This window comes from Bufo bufo, chromosome 4, assembly GCF_905171765.1.
Source record: "Bufo bufo chromosome 4, aBufBuf1.1, whole genome shotgun sequence".
NCBI classification, from domain to species: domain Eukaryota; kingdom Metazoa; phylum Chordata; class Amphibia; order Anura; family Bufonidae; genus Bufo; species Bufo bufo.
The window spans coordinates 96,305,658-96,325,771 of record NC_053392.1 but is presented as its reverse complement, the minus strand read 5'-3'; the positions used below and the strand labels follow the sequence as shown (position 1 = coordinate 96,325,771).

Here is a 20,114-nt window from a genome sequence, read left to right as displayed (position 1 = left end):
TCTTCTGGGACGACTCCTGTTGCCAGTGATTGGTTAAATAAATCTGTTAATAGTTTTGCTAGTTCGCCGCTGAGCTCTTTTAATAGCATTGGGTGTATCCCATCGGGCCCCTGTGACTTATTTGTATTAATTTTAGACAGCTGACTTAGAACCTCTTCCTCTGTAAAGACACATGCATCAAAAGATTCATTAGTCTTCTTTCCTAACTGAGGTCCTTTTCCTTCATTTTCCTTTGTAAAAACTGAACAGAAGTATTCATTGAGGCAGTCAGCTAGTTCTTTATCTTCTTTCATATACCTTCCTTCTTTTGTTTTTAATTAGGTAATTCCTTGTTTTAGTTCCCTTTTTTCATTTATGTATCTGAAGAATGTCTTATCGCCTTTTTTCACCGACTGAGCTAATTTCTCTTCTGCCTGTGCTTTAGAAGCTCTTATAACTTGTTTGGCCTCTCTCAGACTAATCTTATAAATTTTCCTGTCATCCTTGTTTTTTTTATAATTACTTAATGCTATTTTTTTGTTTTTAATGATTTTGGCCACTTCTAAGACCACAGTGGTCTCTTCCTTTTTTTGCTTTTGCTGACGAGCCTAATGCAATTTTCTGTTGCCTTCAATAGTGCCACTTTTAAGTAGTCCCATTTCTCCTGGACTCCATTGAAACTGCTCCAATCTGATAGGGACTCGTACACCACTAATATAATTTTAGAAAAGTCAGTTTTTCTAAAATCTAAAACTTTTGTTTTTGTGTGGTGTGACTTAGGCTACTTTCACACCTGCGTTTAGGTCGGATCCGTCTGGTATGTGCCCAGACGGATCCGCACCTATAATGCAAACGCTTTCCGTTTGCATTACCATGAACAAAAAAAAAAAAAAAAAAAAAAATTAATTTTTTTTTTTTTTTTTGTTCATGATAATGCAAACGGATCCGTTTTGACTTTACATTGAAAGTCAATGGGAGACGGATCCGTTTGAAAATTGAGCCATACTGTGTCAACTTCAAACGGATCCGTCCCTATTGACTTACATTGTAAGTCTGGACGGATCCGTTTGCCTCCGCACGGCCAGGCGGACACCTGGACGCTGCAAGCTGCGTTCAGGTGTCCGCCTGCTGAGCGGAGTGGAGGACAAACGGAGCCAGACTGATGCATTCTGAGCGGATCCGCATCCTTTCAGAATGCATTAGGGCTGGACGGATCCGTTCGGGGCCGCTTGTGAGAGCCTTCAAACAGAACTCACAAGCGGAGCCCCGAACGCTAGTGTGAAAGTAGCCTTAGTCGCTGTACTTTTAGTAAACCACACTGACTGGTGATCACTAGATCCCAAGCTTTCCCCTACAGTAATATCAGATACCAAATTCCCATTTGTGAATACTAAATCTAAAATGGCCTCCTTCCGGGTTGGCTCCTCAACTACTTGCTGTACAGATAATCCCAGTAGGGAATTTAGAATATCTGTACTCCTGGCAGAACTAGCCAGTTTACATCAGGAAGATTAAAGTCTCCCATAATGATAGCTAAAATGACATTGAAGGGGGAAGTTATTTCCTCAACTAGTAGATCATCTAATTCTTTGACTTTGCTAGGTGGTCTATATTTCACACCTATACGAGTTACCTTATGATTATCAAGCTGTAAGGTAACCCAAACTGACTCTAAATTGGTTATGCTCATTTTATATCTGTTTTAACCATTTCCGCCTGAGATCTATTATTTAGGACAAAAAAAAATAATAATACTTTGGCGAGTACTTTTTTTCCATCTAAAATAACGGATCTCAGATGGAAATGGCTAAGGCTAATTTCACACTTGCGGCAGAGTGATCCGGCAAGCAGTTCCATCGCCGAAACTGCCTGCCGGATCCGGCAAAACGTATGCCAACTGATTGCATTTGTAAGACTGATCAGGATCCTGATAAGTCTTAAAAATGCCTTATCAGTCAGAAAAATGCATTGAAATGCCGGATCAGTCTTTCCGGTGTCATCCGGCTAAACGGATGCGGCGTTTTATCTTTTGCCTGATCAGTCAAAAAGACTGAACTGAAGACATCCTGAACGGATTGCTCTCCATTCAGAATGCATAGGGATAAAACTGATCAGTTCTTTTCCAGCATTGAGCACTTTTGACGGAACTCAGTGCCGGAAAAGAAAAACGCAAGTGTGAAAGTACCCTAACAGATGAAAAATTAGCAGAACTGATGCTCTTTCACACGACCGTATGGCTTTTTCAGTATTTTGCAGTCCATCTTTCACAGATCCGTTGTTCCATTTTTGGTTTCTGTTGGGTTTCCGTTTTTCCGTATGGCATATACAGTAATTACATAGAAAAAAATTGGGCTGGGCATAAAATTTTAAATGAATGGTTCCGCAAAAACGGAACGGATACAGAAGACATACGGAGTACATTCCGTTTGTGTTCCGTTTTTTTTGCGGACCCATTGACTTGAATGGAGCCACGGAACGTGATTTGCGGGCAATAATAGGACATGTTCTATCTTTCAACGAAACAGAAAAACGGAAATACGGAAACGAAATGCATACGGAGTACATTCATTTTTTTTTTTTTTTGCGGAACCATTGAAATGAATGGTTCCGTATAGGGAACGCAAGAAATGGCCCGCAAACTATAAAAAAAAAAAAAAAACAGTCGTGTGAAAGAGGCCTTAAGGAAATATCAAACACTTGTCTGAACAAGAGCTACACATTTGGCCCATCGACATGCTGCTATACGCACACACAATCCCATCTTGTGTTTTATGGCAATAGCCAACAGGATCCTGGCTCTTCCAAGAAGAGATCACAGGTGTCCTGGAAAAAGGTATGTCCAAGATCAGGAATGGGATCTGCTTTTAACCGCCTCACGTCCGCCCATAGGATATAAACGTCCTATGGGTGGACGTCTATTTCTGACAGCACGTTTTAAAACGTCCTGTCAGAAATAGCAGCTGCACGCTAATCGTGCAGCTGCTGATCGGGTTGCCCGCTGTCAGTGACAGCAGGGCAACCCTAAGACAAGGCAGGGACAGTGCCCAGGTGTCCCTGCCTTCACGATCGCTGCAGACACAGCGCTCACCGAGCGCTGTGTCTGCAGAGCGGGAAGCGCTGTGCGCTTCCTGTTCCGGCCCGGCGGTCGTGTGACCGCCGTGACCGGAGAGTGCAGGGGCTGTGTGAGGTCTCTCAGAGACCTCGATCAGCCCTGCTGTGAGGCTGTACAGCGCAGGATTGCTGCTGTACAGCCTCTATAGGGGTGCATTTGTCCTGTAACTGGGGCTACTATGTCAGCCCCAGTTACAGGAGAAATCAACAGTGTAAAAAAAAAAAAAAAAGTGAAGTAAATTTCCCCCAGAGGTCTTGTATGACCTTATGGGGGACGAAAAGTGTAAAATAAAATAAAATAAAATAAAATAAAGGGTTGAAAAAATAAAATAAAAAAAAGTTTCACATGTAAAAAAAAAAAAAAAATCCCAAGTGAGGAATAAAAAAAAAAATTAAAAATAGAAAAAATAAAATAGACATATTTAGTATTGCCGCGTCCGTAAAAACCAGCTCTATAAAAATATCACATGACCTAACCCCTCGGGTGAACACCGTAAAAAAAAAAAAAAAAAAAAAACTGTGTCAAAACAAGCAATTTTTGTCACCTTGCATCACAAAAGGTGCAACACCAAGTGATCAAAAACGCGTATGTCCCACAAAATAGTACCAATAAAACCGTCACCTCATCCCGCAAAAAATGAGCCCCTACATAAGAAAATCTCTCAAAAAATAAAAAAACTATAGCTCTTAGAACATGGAGACACTAAAACATCATTTTTTTGGTTTCAAAAATGCTATTATTGTGTTAAAGTGAAACAAATAAAAAAAAGTATACATATTAGGTATTGCCGCGTCCGTAAAAACCAGCTCTATAAAAATATCACATGACCTAACCCCTCGGGTGAACACCGTAAAAAAAAAAAAAAAAAAAAAAAACTGTCAAAACAAGCAATTTTTGTCACCTTGCATCACAAAAGGTGCAACACCAAGTGATCAAAAACGCGTATGTCCCACAAAATAGTACCAATAAAACCGTCACCTCATCCCGCAAAAAATGAGCCCCTACATAAGAAAATCTCTCAAAAAATAAAAAAACTATAGCTCTCAGAACATGGACACATTAAAACATAATTTTTTGGTTTCAAAAATGCTATTATTGTGTAAAACTTTAATAAATGAGAAAAAGTATACATATTAGGTATCGCCACGTCCGTAACAATCTGCTCTATAAAAATGTCACTTGACTGAACCCCTCAGGTGAACGCTGTAAAAATAAATAAATAGAAACTGTGCTAAAACAACCAATTTTTTGGTCACCTTGCCCCATAAAGTGTTATAATGAATGATCAAAAAATCATATGTACCCAAAAATAGTACTAATAAAACTGGCACCTTATCCCCTAGTTTCCAAAATGGGGTCACTTCTTGGGAGTTTCTACTGTAAGGGTGCATCAGGGGGCTTCAAATGGGACATGGCATCTAAAAACCATGTGGAGTTCCTTTTCTTCTGCGCCCGGCCGTGTGCCCATACAGCAGTTTACGACCACATGTGGGGTGTTTCTGTAAACCGCAGAATCTGGGTAATAAATATTGAGTTTTGTTTGGCTGTTAACCATCGATGTGTTAAAGAAAAAAATTTATTAAAATGGAAAATCTGCCAAAAAAGTGAAATTTAAAAATTTGATCTCCATTTTCCTTTAATTCTTGTGGAACGCCTAAAGGGTTAACAAAGTTTGTAAAATCGGTTTTGAATACCTTGAGGGGTGTAGTTTCTACAATGGGGTCATTTATGGGGGTATCCACTATGTAGGCCCCACAAAGTGACTTCAGACCTGAACTGGTCCTTATAAAGTGGGTTTTGGCAATTTTCTTAAAAATTTGAAGAATTGCTTCTAAACTTCTAAGCCTTCTAACGTCCTAAAAAAATAAAATGACATTTCCAAAATGATGCCAACATAAAGTAGACATATGGGGAATGTTAAATAATAAATATTTTATGAGGTATCACTTTCTGTTTTAAAAGCAGAGAAATTGAAATTTAGAAAATTGCGTATTTTTTAAATTTTTGGGTAAATTTGGGATTTTTTCATAAATAAAAGGTGAAATATTTTGACTCAAATTTATGACTATCATGAAGTACAATGTGTCACGAGAAAACAATCTCTGAATGACTTGGATAAATAAAGGCGTTCCAAAGTTATTACCACATAAAGCGAGATATGTCAGTTTTGCAAAATTTGGCCTGGTCAGGAAGGGGGCAAAGGGCCCAGATGGGAAGTGGTTAACCAGGAACAGCACCATGTCAGCCTCCTTCACTTTAAAGCGACGTTCCGGTTCAAGAAATAAAATTCAAATTAACCGAAGAAAGAAAAGAACACTTACCTGGTGACCTCCTTTTCATCTTTGTATTCTCAGATCCACTAATTTTTAGGCTCCTCTTCCAAGCACTGGCTCGGCTATTTCCGTCAGCCACATAGAAGTGAATGGAGCGACGGCCACACTTGCGTGGTGCACTTCTCATTTCTATGGGACTTGCGAAAATAGCTAAGCAGTCCCATAGAAATGAATGGAGAGTGGCTGCGCATGTGCGTTCTGTTCTCCTTCAATTTGCGGGCTCCGTTTTAAAGATAGAACCTGCACCTATGAGATATTGGGAGCGTTTGCTAGCAATATGCCCTCAATGTATGAGATGGGCCATCCCCTTTAAAGGGGATATCCCACAAAAAATATTCTACATTTTTCAAAGTAGCACATGGATCTGAATACTTTTGTTACTGCAAGTAATGAAAAACTTACTGAGTTATTCAATAAAATGGGTCTGTATAGCAACAAATGCTGTTTGCTGTTTTTCTAATTTCTCTGTCCTGCCCACTGAGATGGACGCACACGCTCAGTTTCATCCTTCACCTGCAACTAGCTGCAGCAGACAGGACATGCCCTCTGAGAAAAGACACGGCCCCTAAGCTGCCATCTTGAAATAAATCTAGCAGAGCAATGAATGGAGATCTCTCTGGATCTTTGGGAGGTATATATGACTGGTTCTAAGTTGGTTAAAAAGTCATGCACATGCACTTTTTACATTAATTATGGGATAAACTCTTAAATCAATGGGTATGCTTAACAGCAGGAATGCTCAACCTGTGGCTCTCCAGCTGTTGTAAAACTACAACTCCCATCATGCCCTGCTGTAGGCTGTCCAGGCATGCTGGGAGTTGTAGTTTTACAGCAGCTGGAGGGTCGCATGTTGGGCATCCCTGCTTTACAAATCACTAAAGATACTGGTGGGGGTTATCAAAAACCAAATCACTGAGCCAAAAATTTCCCCTTAAAACATAACATTTATTTATTCTTATTACTAAAATCCTTTATAACTAGAAAATATTCAAATCCGATCAAAATATCGGTACATCACCACCATGTGAAGACAAGTTGATCTGGCCTGGTTATATAAAGATCCAGTGTGACTCGTCAGGAGAAACAAAGGAGAGACTGTCATATACTCTGGGACCTGTATTCCGGTTGATGCAGACATTACTTGGTCAACAGTACCGTGAGTAACCACATGGTGGTGATATACCTATATTTTGATCTGATTTGAATATATTATAGAAATAAATGTAGTATAACCGGCACTCTTCACTTGATTAACCACACAGAGCGATATAGGTATATATAGTATATGTATTTGTTTGTTTAGACGATGGTTATAGAGGTATGTTGTAAAAATGCATGAATTTGCAAAGATAATAAAAAATATATAAAGGTATATAAAAAAAATATATATATTCCAGGTAAAAAAAAAATCGTAAAAGAGGGGTAAATTAGTTAGTTTAAAAAAAAAAAAGTTAATTAATTAAGAGTTAGAAAAGATATACATGCATGGGGTGCATGAGATGCGTATCTTGTTTTCACCCTTTTAGGGGAAGGGGAGATTCCTTGTGTTTGCAGTCCTGCGTCAGGAATCTGTATCAGGAATCTAGATATCTTCACTGTTCGTCTGTCAGACGTATAGTTAATATGGGTGATTGCAGGTGTGGGGATATATAGATGTATAGGTGGCAGATTGATCAGCCGGTGATCACTTTTACCATATAATTCTATACACTAATCACCCAATGGCGAAATATCGTTCTGGGATCTCTAGTTCAAGAATCTCTAAATATATCCATGTAGTGTTCAGTCCATATAATATACAGTAGGAGGATGACAGTTAGTGATATATTTAGCTTCTCTCCTTGTTCGTATGCCAATCACTATGGACCATGGGATGTATAGAGGTGCAAAAAAATTAATGAAAAAATGGATGTATCAGTCAGTTTGTTATGCCTAGTGCTGCGTCCCGCATGTTGTTAGGCTCACACCCTGACTGAAGGTACTTTTCTCCGTTGATGCCGCTCGTTACAGCCGCCGATGCGCCTTCCAGGATTGTCTCCTTCGGCGTCCCACGTGTCTGTGATGTCACTGGCGTCCCACGTGTCTCGGGTCTGTTCGGCGTTCGCTGAGTTCACGGTCTTTTGGGGAAGGTCTTAGAATGGAAGCGCTTTCCAGGGTCTCCACGGAGTGTGTCCGGTTAGAACTTTTGTTGCGGGTCTGTCTGTTTCTCTACCATACGCGTTTCGGGGGTCTTAACTACCACCTTCATCATCCATTTTTTCATTCATTTTTTTGCACCTCTATACATCCCATGGTCCATAGTGATTGGCATACGAACAAGGAGAGAAGCTAAATATATCACTAACTGTCATCCTCCTACTGTATATTATATGGACTGAACACTACATGGATATATTTAGAGATTCTTGAACTAGAGATCCCAGAACGATATTTCGCCATTGGGGGATTAGTGTATAGAATTATATGGTAAAAGTGATCACCGGCTGATCAATCTGCCACCTATACATCTATATATCCCCACACCTGCAATCACCCATATTAACTATACGTCTGACAGACGAACAGTGAAGATATCTAGATTCTTGATACAGATTCCTGACGCTGGACTGCAAACACAAGGAATCTCCCCTTCCCCTAAAAGGGTGAAAACAAGATACGCACCCCATGCATGTATATCTTTTCTAACTCTTAATTGATTAACTTTTTTTTCTTAAACTAACTAATTTACCCCTCTTAAGATTTTTTTTTTTTACCTGGAATATATATATATTTATTTTATTATCTTTGCAAATTCATGCATTTTTACAACATACCTCTATAACCATAGTCTAAACAAACAAATACATATACTATATATACCTATATCGCTCTGTGTAGTTAATCAAGTGAAGAGTGCCGGTTTTACTACATTTATTTCTATATTCCACTTTTTCTGATTGGGTGAATCAGCTAAACCTGAGCACCTATACATGGTATTGGTTGGGTGAGCCACCCGTTATCCACAATTGTTTGCATATATTATAGTTAGTGGGATTTTAGTAATAAGAATAAATAAATGTTATGTTTTAAGGGGAATTTTTTTGCATCCCTACTTTACAGCATTGAATGGGATTATAAAAATTAAAGGGGTTGTCTCATCTCAGACAATAGGGACATATCGCTAGGATATGCCCCCATTGTCTTATAGGTGCAGGTCCCACCACTGGGACTCGCCTATATTGGGAACGGAGCCACGCAAAGCGGTGGCTGGAGGACTCCGGTCCGCAAAACCACCAAGTGCTCTCCCCATAGAAATGAATGGGAGCGCACCGCGGATGACCGGCCACCGCTCCCATTCACTTCTATTGGTCAGACGGAATTAGCTGAGCTATTTTTTGTGGCCTCATAGAAAATTTATGGAGTTCGGCTGCGCATCCACAGTGCGCCCTCCACCGCTTACGGGGCTCCGTTCTCGATATCCTAGCGATATGCCTCCATTGTCTGTGATGAGACAACTCCTTTAACAGTTTTTTCCACTGAATGGGTCTGAGCTGCAATACTGCACATGACTCATACTATCCCTTATCGGTACAGGAGAAACTTGAAAAATTTGAATATTGTGCAAAAGTCCATTTATTTCAGTAATGCAAATTAAAAGGAATTGCATTAATGCAGATTAAAATTAGAATTTTGTGAAAAGGTTCAATATTCTAGGCTCAAAGTGTCACACTCTAGTCAGCTAATTAATCCATACCCCCTGAGCAAAGTGTACCTCAAAATTGTGACTTTGGGGTTTCATAAGATGTAATCCATAATCATCCAAATTCTAACAAATAAAGGCTTGAAATATCTCGCTTTGCATGTAATGAGTCTATCTCATATGTTAGTTTCACCTTTTAAGTTGCATTACTGAAATAAATGAACTTTGCACGATATTCAAATTTTTTGAGTTTCACCTGTACATATAGAGAACTGATGCCAAAAACACTTTCCAGGCTTTATTTCTCACTACTAATAACGCAGCAGAGCCAATTTGTTTTTGAACCACTTTTGTGTATTGTGACTAGTGAATGAGTTAACACAATAGGTTTAAGGTTATATAAAATCACATAAATCACAAAAGGGGGTCATGTATACATGTCTTTTGGTGGGCACTGTACTTTTCTGAGAAAATGGCTTGCCTGCCTTGCTGACCATTAAAAGCTGCAGACTTTCTCTGCAGCCACCATTTCTAATGAATGAATTTCATGTCCATACACTTACACTATTATATATCAGCCAAACTGCAAATTCAGCTCTGTTACACTATTCCATTTCAATGGTGAATCTATGCAGTCAAAGTCTGTTGAACCATTGTCCGTTAATGCGGACTGGATTCTGATAGGTCGAAGCAACACTTATCCTGTCACGTCATGGGTTTCCAACTGCTTGCTTACAATATGGATTCGGTCCAGCCAATGGCTGCCTCCGTTGATATCGCAGTCACCTTGATTCTACATGATTCCTAACACCATATCCTGATGACATGATACATGGAAATATTATAGGGTATAGTGGACCTAGTATAACCCTTAAGGCAAGGCACTGGAAAGGGAGCGCATTTACATTTATGATTTTCAGATTAAAAAGAAGATTCTTACAATCGCAGTCATATAAAACGTATTATACAAAGATGTTATGCTGTCTGAGCCAAAAATGCAACATATTTGGTGCGAGCCTCAAAGTCATCCGCAGGCCGGTTATACGGGGTCCACACAGGTTCTCCGACGAATAGTCTCATGGCTTTGACGTAGTTCTAGAGAGAAGAGAAGAAATGTCAGAGTACCATCGTTGCCAACTGTTCCGAATTTGCAGGGACTTTCCCTGATTTTCAGAGACAGTCCCGGCAAATTTGGGCTGTCTCGGGCTCAAAATGAGAGTGGTGAGTGGGGGTTGTTGATGCCCTGATTTTACCAACCTAAAGGTTAGTAAGTATGGAGTAGTAGTGACCAGATTCATCAGGTAGGTAGAACCATCCAAGGACCTTTGTGTTAGGCCTCGTCCACATTTCCGTGTCAGTGACACCTCCATAACAAAAAAGCGTACGTGTTTTTCGGTGGCCCCATAGAAAATGAATGGAGGGTGGCTGCGCATGCGCAGTGCGCCCTCAACCACTTTCGGGGGTCCGTTCTCAATATCCTAGCGACATGCCTCCATTGTCTGTGATGAGACAACCCCTTTAACAGTTTATTTCCACTGAATGGGTCTGAGCTGCAATACTGCACATGATTAATACTATCCCTTATCTGTGTGTGTGTGTGTGTGTATGTGTGTGTATGTGTGTGTATATATGTATATATATATATATATATATATATATATATATACACATACACACACATATATATACACACACATACACACAGTACAGACCAAAAGTTTGGGCACACCTTCTCATTCAAAGAGTTTTCTTTATTTTCACGACTATGAAGGCATCAAACCTATGAATTAACACATGTGGAATTATATACATAACAAACAAGTGTGAAACAACTGAAAATATGTCATATTCTAGGTTCTTCAAAGTAGCCACCTTTTGCTTTGATTACTGCTTTGCACACTCTTGGCATTCTCTTGAGGAGCTTCAAGTGGTAGTCCCCTGAAATGGTCTTCCAACAGTCTTGAAGGAGTTCCCAGAGATGCTTAGCACTTGTTGGCCCTTTTGCCTTCACTCTGCGGTCCAGCTCACCCCAAACCATCTCGATTGGGTTCAGGTTCGGTGACTGTGGAGGCCAGGTCATCTGGCGCAGCACCCCATCACTCTCCTTCATGGTCAAATAGCCCTTACTTTCAAAGTTTTCCCAATTTTTTCGACTGACTGACTGGCCTTCATTTCTTAAAGTAATGATGGCCACTCGTTTTTCTTTACTTAGCTGCTTTTTTCTTGCCATAATACAAATTCTAACAGTCTATTCAGTAGGACTATCAGCTGTGTATCCACCTGACTTCTCCTCAACGCCACTGATGGTCCCAACCCCATTTATAAGGCAAGAAATCCCACTTATTAAACCTGATAGGGCACACCTGTGAAGTGAAAACCATTTCAGGGGACTACCTCTTGAAGCTCATCAAGAGAATGCCAAGAGTGTGCAAAGCAGTAATCAAAGTAAAAGGTGGCTACTTTGAAGAACCTAGAATATGACATATTTTCAGTTGTTTCACACTTGTTTGTTATCTATATAATTCCACATGTGTTAATTCATAGTTTTGATGCCTTCAGTGTGAATCTACAATTTTCATAGTGAAAATAAAGAAAACTATTTAAATGAGAAGGTGTGTCCAAACTTTTGTGTATATATATATATATATATATATATATATATATATATATATATATATACACACACATACACACACACACACACACACACACACACACATATACACAGTCAGGTCCATAAATATTGGGACATCGACACAATTCTAACATATTTGGCTCTATACACCACCACAATGGATTTGAAATGAAACGAACAAGATGTGCTTTAACTGCAGACTGTCAGCTTTAATTTGAGGGTATTTACATCCAAATCAGATGAACGGTGTAGGAATTAAAACAGTTTTCATATGTGCCTCCCACTTGTTAAGGGACCAAAAGTAATGGGACAATTGGCTTCTCAGCTGTTCCATGGCCAGGTGTGTGTTATTCCCTCATTATCCCAATTACAATGAGCAGATAAAAGGGCCAGAGTTTATTTCAAGTGTGCTATTTGCATTTGGAATCTGTTGCTGTCAACTCTCAAGATGAGATCCAAAGAGCTGTCACCATCAGTGAAGCAAGCCATCATCAGGCTGAAAAAACAAAACAAACCCATCAGAGAGATAGCAAAAACATTAGGCATGGCCAAAACAACTGTTTGGAACATTCTTAAAAATAAGAAACGCATCGGTAAGCTCAGCAACACCAAAAGACCCGGAAGACTACGGAAAACAACTGTGGTGGATGAACAAAGAATTCTTTCCCTGGTGAAGAAAACACCCTTCACAACAGTTGGCCAGATCAAGAACACTCTCCAGGAGGTAGGTGTAAGTGTGTCAAAGTCAACAATCAAGAGAAGACTTCACCAGAGTGAATACAGAGGGTTCACCACAAGATGTAAACCATTGGTGAGCCTCAAAAACAGGAAGGCCAGATTAGAGTTTGCCAAACGACATCTAAAAAAAAGCCTTCACAGTTCTGGAACAACATCCTATGGACAGATGAGACCAAGATAAACTTGTACCAGAGTGATAGGAAGAGAAGAGTATGGAGAAGGAAAGGAACTGCTCATGATCCTAAGCATACCACCTCATCAGTGAAGCATGGTGGTGGTAGTGTCATGGCATGGGCATGTATGGCTGCCAATGGAACTGGTTCTCTTGTATTTATTGATGATGTGACTGCTGACAAAAGCAGCAGGATGAATTCTGAAGTGTTTCGGGCAATATTATCTGCTCATATTCAGCCAAATGCTTCAGAACTCATTGGACGACGCTTTACATTGCAGATGGACAATGACCCAAAGCATACTGCAAAAGCAACCAAAGAGTTTTTTAAGGGAAAGAAGTGGAATGTTATGCAATGGCCAAGTCAATCACCTGACCTGAATCCGATTGAACATGCATTTCACTTGCTGAAGACAAAACTGAAGGGAAAATGCCCCAAGAACAAGCAGGAACTGAAGACAGTTGCAGTAGAGGCCTGGCAGAGCATCACCAGGGATGAAACCCAGCGTCTGGTGATGTCTATGCGTTCCAGACTTCAGGCTGTAATTGATTGCAAAGTTTTGGATGTAAATAATTGACAGTCTGCAGTTAAAGTTCTAAAATTTTTAGAATTGTGTCGATGTCCCAATATTTATGGACCTGACTGTATATAGAGAACTGATGCCAAAAAGACTTTCCACATTTCCGTGTCAGTGACACCGCCATAAAAAAAAAAAAAAGCGTACGTGTTTCATCCGTGAAGATGTTCGTGAAGGATCCGTGGTTGGTCCTTGTGTCCATTTTTACCATCCGTGTGTCATTCGTAATTCACTGACATTGCTCAGCTGAAAATTAATTTCGAAAGAACCTCCTATCAGTCTTCAGTGAAAAACAGACGCAACACCGCAGCATCTGTGTTGTGTCCATGATATTCAAATTTTTTTTACTGACCCACGGTGAATAAAAAAAAATACTAAAATGTGAACAGACACATTTAAAATCAATGGGTACGTGTGCTGTCCGCGTTTTCGTTTTGTCAGTGAAAAACGGAAATGTGGATAAGGCCTTACTATAAGGATCTGCTAATACCATGCACCACTTCATTCACTACCAGTAATGGACCTTTAAGTGAGGCAGACAAGCAGGACTCAAAAGACAGCATCATGACCTTCACACTAAGCAATAACCTGGTGATCGGGCGCTATCCTGTTCCAACCAACCATGAAGTAGCACCTGCCTCCAGGTCAGGGGTAGGCAACCTCGGGTACTCCAGCAGTTGTGAAACTACAACTCCCAGAATGTGTACTTCCTATGCTCTTCTCGGAACTCTCATGGAAATAAATGGAGAGCCGAAGGTTGCACCCCTGCTTCAGGTACTACACATCAAAATAAAGCAGTACTCCGCACCTTCTCATCCAACGTAAAGCGGTGGTAGATGCCGGCAGGAAGTGTGATCATGTCTCCCTTCTCCATGGAGATCCTGATCCATTGCTCCTGCTCGTCTCGCACATCAAAGTAACCACTTCCCTCCAGGATGTAGCGGATCTCATCATCCAAGTGCAAGTGTTCTTCATAAAATATCTTCAGCTGGAAGATAAAGCAAAGTTATACATCCTTAGGCCTCTTGCACACAAACGTGTGCGCCCCGTGGTCATGCTGCGGCCCGCAAAATGCGGGCCGCAATGCACGAGCACAGTCCGTGGGGCAGCCGCAGCGGATCGCAGACCCATTCACTTTAATAGGTCCGCGATCCGGCCGTTCCGCAAAAATATAGGACATGTTCTATCATTTTGCGGAACGGAAGTACGGGACGAAACGCCACGGAAGCACTCCGTAGTGCTTCCGTTCCGCATCTCCGGATTTGCAGACCCATTGAAGTGAACGGGTCCACATCCGTGATGCGGAATGCCCACGGAGCGGCACCCGTGTATTGCGGATCCGCAAATGTGGTCCACAATACAGCAATGGGGCGCACACGTTCGTGTGCAAGAGGCCTTAAAGAGAACGTGTCATCAGAAAATGACCTATTGTTTAAATTTTTATTTTTCCATGTCACTATCTATTATTTTAAAAAATGTAGATAATCCTGCAATTTTCGCACTAGCCACTAGGTCTAATAATACGTCATGGTTTTCTGTTCTGTATAAAGTGCTGCCCATAATTATTTATACCCCTGACAAATTTTGACTTAAAGTTACTTTTATTCAACCAGCAAGTAATTTTTTGATGGGAAATGACATAGGTGTCTCCCAAAAGATAATAAGACGATTTACAAGAGGCATTATTGTGGAAAAAAAACATTTCTCAGCTTTTATTTACATTTGAGCAAAGTGCCCAGTCCAAAATTATTCATACCCTTCTCAATAATCAATAGAAAAGCCTTTATTGGCTATTACAGGAATCAAACGCTTCCTATAATTGCAGACCAGCTTTTTGCATGTCTCCACAGGTATTTTTGCCCATTCATCTTTAGCAATGAGCTCCAAATCTTTCAGGTTGGAGGGTCTTCTTGCCATCACCCTGATCTTTAGCTCCCTCCACAGATTCTCAATTGGATTCAAGTCTGGACTCTGGCTGGGCCACTCCTAAACGTTCATGTTGTTGTCTGCTAACCATTTCTTCACCACTTTTGCTGTGTGTTTTGGGTCATTGTCATGCTGAAATGTCCACTGGTGCCCAAGGCCAAGTTTCTCTGCAGACTGCCTGATGTTGTCGTTGAGAATCCTCATGTATTGCTCTTTTTTCATGGTGCCGTTTACTGTGATTAGGTTCCCTGCTCCATTGGCTGAAAAACACCCCCAAAGCATTAGGTTCCCACCACCATGTTTGACAGTGGGGATGGTGTTCTTTGGGTTGAAGGCTTCTCCTTTTTTACGCCAAATGAAGGAAACATCATTGTGACCAAACAATTCAACTTTTGTTTCATCTGACCATAACACAGAAGACCAGAAGTCTTTTTTTGTCCAGATGAGCTTTTGCAAAGGCCAAGCAAGCTTTTGTGTACCTCATCTGGAGAAGTGGCGTCCTCCTTGGTCTGCATCTGTGGAACCCAGCAGTGTGCAGTGTCCGTTGGATTGTCTGCCTTGAGACATTGCCACCAGCAGAGCCCAGATTCACCAGGATGGCCTTGGTGGTGATCCTTGGATTCTTTTTCACCTCTCTAACTATCCTCCAGGCCAGCACAAGTGTCACTTTTGGCTTCCGACCACGTCCTCTGAGATTTTCCACAGTGCGGAACATCTCTGTATTTTTAAATAATACTTTGCACTGTAGCCACTGGAACTTGAAAACATTTAGAAATGGCCTTGTAGCCCTTTCCTGACTTGTGAGCAGCCACAATGCGCAGCCGCAGGTCCTCACTTAGCTCCTTTGTCTTAGCCATGACTGTCCACAAACCAACTGCAGAGAGCTGCTGTTTTTCACCTGTTGAGTTGATTAAAACAGCTGTTCCCAATTAATCAGGGTAATTAGAACAGCTTGGACTATTTGGAATGGTATAGAACTTTTGATTTTCCCACAGACTGTGACAGTTTGTGAAGGGTAGGAATAATTTTGGACACCTATGTCATTTCCCGTAAAAAAATTACTTGCTTGTTGAAAAAAGTAACTTTAAAGGGGTTTTCCCACTTTGCTAAATCAGCTTCACCTGCAGCCAGCTCTGCTGGTACTTCCTGGTTTTCTGCAGCTAAGGCTGGGCGGGCTTAGGCAGCTAGAGTGAAGGCCGGCCACACCTCCTTATGACATCACACTGAGCACTGAGTTCTTACGTGCTCGTTCATGTGAAGAGTATGACTCATCAGTCTGCAGTGTCTGTGAGGGGAATGGTCACTCAGAGCCATGTGAAGTGAGCTCAGTGTACAGTTTTACACATAAAATCTCTGTCTGATCTTTTACAAACCCATTCTGTGCATCAAAAACTATAATTCCATATTATACATTAGCCCAAAAGCTTGACCGACCCCCACCCCCCAGCACTGATGCAGATTTGTTTCCATTATAGCTGTACTCCAGTTGTGTATAAACCTCACACTATGTATCTTTATAGATGCATATACAGCTCTGCTACATCTGACTGTTTCTCTCTTCAAACAGCACTGTGTCAGAACACCCGCATATTCAGCTCTGCTACATCTGTCCTTTTATCTCTTCAACCAGCACTGTGTCAGAACAGCAGCATATTCAGCTCTACTACATCTGTTTCTCTCTTCAAACAGCACTGTGTCAGAACACCCGCATATTCAGCTCTGCTACATCTGTCCTTTTATCTCTTCAACCAGCACTGTGTCAGAACAGCAGCATATTCAGCTCTACTACATCTGTTTCTCTCTTCAAACAGCACTGTGTCAGAACACCCGCATATTCAGCTCCACTACATCTGTTTCTCTCTTCAAACAGCACTGTGTCAGAACACCCGCATATTCAGCTCTACTACATCTGTTTCTCTCTTCAAACAGCACTGTGTCAGAACAGCCGCATATTCAGCTCTACTACATCTGTTTCTCTCTTCAAACAGCACTGTATCAGAACAGCCGCATATTCAGCTCTACTACATCTGTTTCTCTCTTCAAACAGCACTGTATCAGAACAGCCGCATATTCAGCTCTACTACATCTGTTTCTCTTTTGCCAGCATTGATGCTGACCTGCCACATATACAGAGCTGCTACATCTGTTTTTCTATTCAACCAGCACTGTGTCAGAACAGCCGCATATTCAGCTCTGCTTCATCTGTTTCTCTTTCACCAGCATTGATTCTAAACCGCCACATACACATCTCTGCTAAATCCGTCTATTTCCTTCACCATTAGTACTGTGACTGAACAGCGCTTATTCAGCTCTGCTACATCTGATTCTATATTTCACCCGCATTGATTCTAAACCGCCACATACACATCTCTGCATATCTGCCCCCATAAGTACCTCCTCCATCCGCCCCCATAAGTGCCTCCTCCATCCGCCCCCATAAGTGCCTCCTCCATCCGCCCCCATAATATAGTTGCCCCCAGTGTACATACATATAATATAGTTGCCCCCAGTGTCCATACATATAATATAGTTGCCCCCATTGTGCATAAAATTCATATAGTTGCCCCCAGTGTGCATACATATAATATAGTTGCCCCCAGTGTCCATAGATATAATAAAGTTGCCCCCATTGTGCATAAAATTCATATAGTTGCCCCCATTGTGCATAAAACTCATAGTTTGCCCCAGTGCCCATAGATATAATATAGTTGCCCCCAGTTTACATAGATATAATATAGTTGCCCCCAGTTTACATAGATATAATATAGTTGCCCCCAGTTTACATAGATATAATATAGTTGCCCCCATTGTACATAAAATAAATATAGTTGCCCCCAGTGTCCATAGTTATAATATAGTTGCCCCCAGTGACCATAGCTATAATATAGTTGCCCCCAGTGCCCATCGATATAATATAGTTGCCCCCAGTTTACATAGATATAATATAGTTGCCCCCAGTGCCCATAGATATAATATAGTTGCCCCCAGTGCCCATAGATATAATATAGTTGCCCCCAGTGCCCATAGATATAATATAGTTGCCCCCAGTGCCCATAGATATAATATAGTTGCCCCCAGTGCCCATAGATATAATATAGTTGCCCCCATTGTACATAAAATAAATATAGTTGCCCCCAGTGTCCATAGTTATAATATAGTTGCCCCCAGTGACCATAGCTATAATAGTTGCCCCCAGTGCCCATCGATATAATATAGTTGCCCCCAGTTTACATAGATATAATATAGTTGCCCCCATTGTACATAAAATAAATATAGTTGCCCCCAGTGTCCATAGATATAATATAGTTGCCCCCAGTGACCATAGCTATAATATAGTTGCCCCCAGTGACCATAGCTATAATATAGTTGCCCCCAGTGACCATAGCTATAATATAGTTGCCCCCAGTGACCATAGCTATAATATAGTTGCCCCCAGTGCCCATCGATATAATATAGTTGCCCCCAGTTTACATAGATATAATATAGTTGCCCCCAGTGTCCATAGTTATAATATAGTTGCCCCCAGTGACCATAGCTATAATATAGTTGCCCCCAGTGCCCATCGATATAATATAGTTGCCCCCAGTTTACATAGATATAATATAGTTGCCCCCATTGTACATAAAATAAATATAGTTGCCCCCAGTGTCCATAGTTATAATATAGTTGCCCCCAGTGACCATAGCTATAATATAGTTGCCCCCAGTGTCCATAGTTATAATATAGTTGCCCCCAGTGACCATAGCTATAATATAGTTGCCCCCAGTGCCCATCGATATAATATAGTTGCCCCCAGTTTACATAGATATAATATAGTTGCCCCCAGTGCCCATAGATATAATATAGTTGCCCCCAGTTTACATAGATATAATATAGTTGCCCCCAGTGCCCATAGATATAATATAGTTGCCCCCAGTTTACATAGATATAATATAGTTGCCCCCAGTGCCCATAAATATAATATAGTTGCCCCCAGTTTACATAGATATAATATAGTTGCCCCCATTGTACATAAAATAAATATAGTTGCCCCCAGTGTCCATAGTTATAATATAGTTGCCCCCAGTGACCATAGCTATAATATAGTTGCCCCCAGTGACCATAGCTATAATATAGTTGCCCCCAGTGCCCATCGATATAATATAGTTGCCCCCAGTGCCCATCGATATAATATAGTTGCCCCCAGTTTACATAGATATAATATAGTTGCCCCCATTGTACATAAAATAAATATAGTTGCCCCCAGTGTCCATAGTTATAATATAGTTGCCCCCATTGTGCATAAAATTGATATAGTTGCCCCCAGTGTCCATAGTTATAATATAGTTGCCCAAAGTTCTATATATAAATATGCCCCCATTGAATTCACTATGAACCCCCTCTATTGCAGAGTTCAATAATCGTTGGTCTATTAGTGGGCCATTAGATATTATACTTACAGTATCCTCCGACGTCCGTCCGCTCACTCCGCTGACTCGCCCGAACTGTGCGGATGGCCGCGCATGCGCAGCTCTATCTAAGACGCGGTGGATATACTGCGCATGCGCGGTCGTGCGCGTTCATGTAATGGAGAGGCCGGCCGAGTATTTCTTTGCCTGTAGTGCGCAGGCGCGGCGAAACGATGCGGCCGGCGAAAAGCCGGCCGTATCCATGGGACACCAGGGTAAACAACAGCTTCTAATAGAAGCTGTTTGCAGAAGATTGAAACATTTTTTTTAATGACATAGATAGGAATAAATGTTCATTGGGGAAAGTAAATTGGGTTAAACAGATTTAATGAAGTGGGACAACCCCTTTAAGTCAAAATTTGCCAGGGATATGAATAATTATGGGCAGCACTGTAGGTAACTTCTCAGTAGCTATTATCATCACCAGAAGCATTATTACAATGACAAGTAAGGCTACTTTCACACCAGTGTTTTTGCTGGATGCGTCATGGATCAGCAAAAACGCTTCCGTCAT

The 20,114-nt window shown here is 41.0% G+C and overlaps 1 protein-coding gene across 1 annotated transcript in view; it reads right to left on the bottom strand.

Annotated features, from left to right (window-relative positions):
• Positions 1 to 9,985: 9,985 nt before the first annotated feature.
• Positions 9,986 to 20,114, bottom strand: part of ADI1 (acireductone dioxygenase 1) — a 30,002-nt gene continuing 19,873 nt past the window's right edge. Inside the window, exons 3-4 of the mRNA XM_040427554.1 lie at positions 14,035 to 14,214; positions 9,986 to 10,198 (exon numbers count right to left, since the gene is read on the bottom strand). Coding sequence (XP_040283488.1) covers positions 10,079 to 10,198; positions 14,035 to 14,214 — 300 coding nt within the window. The 3' untranslated portion in view covers positions 9,986 to 10,078. The remainder of the gene's footprint in view (positions 10,199 to 14,034; positions 14,215 to 20,114) is intronic.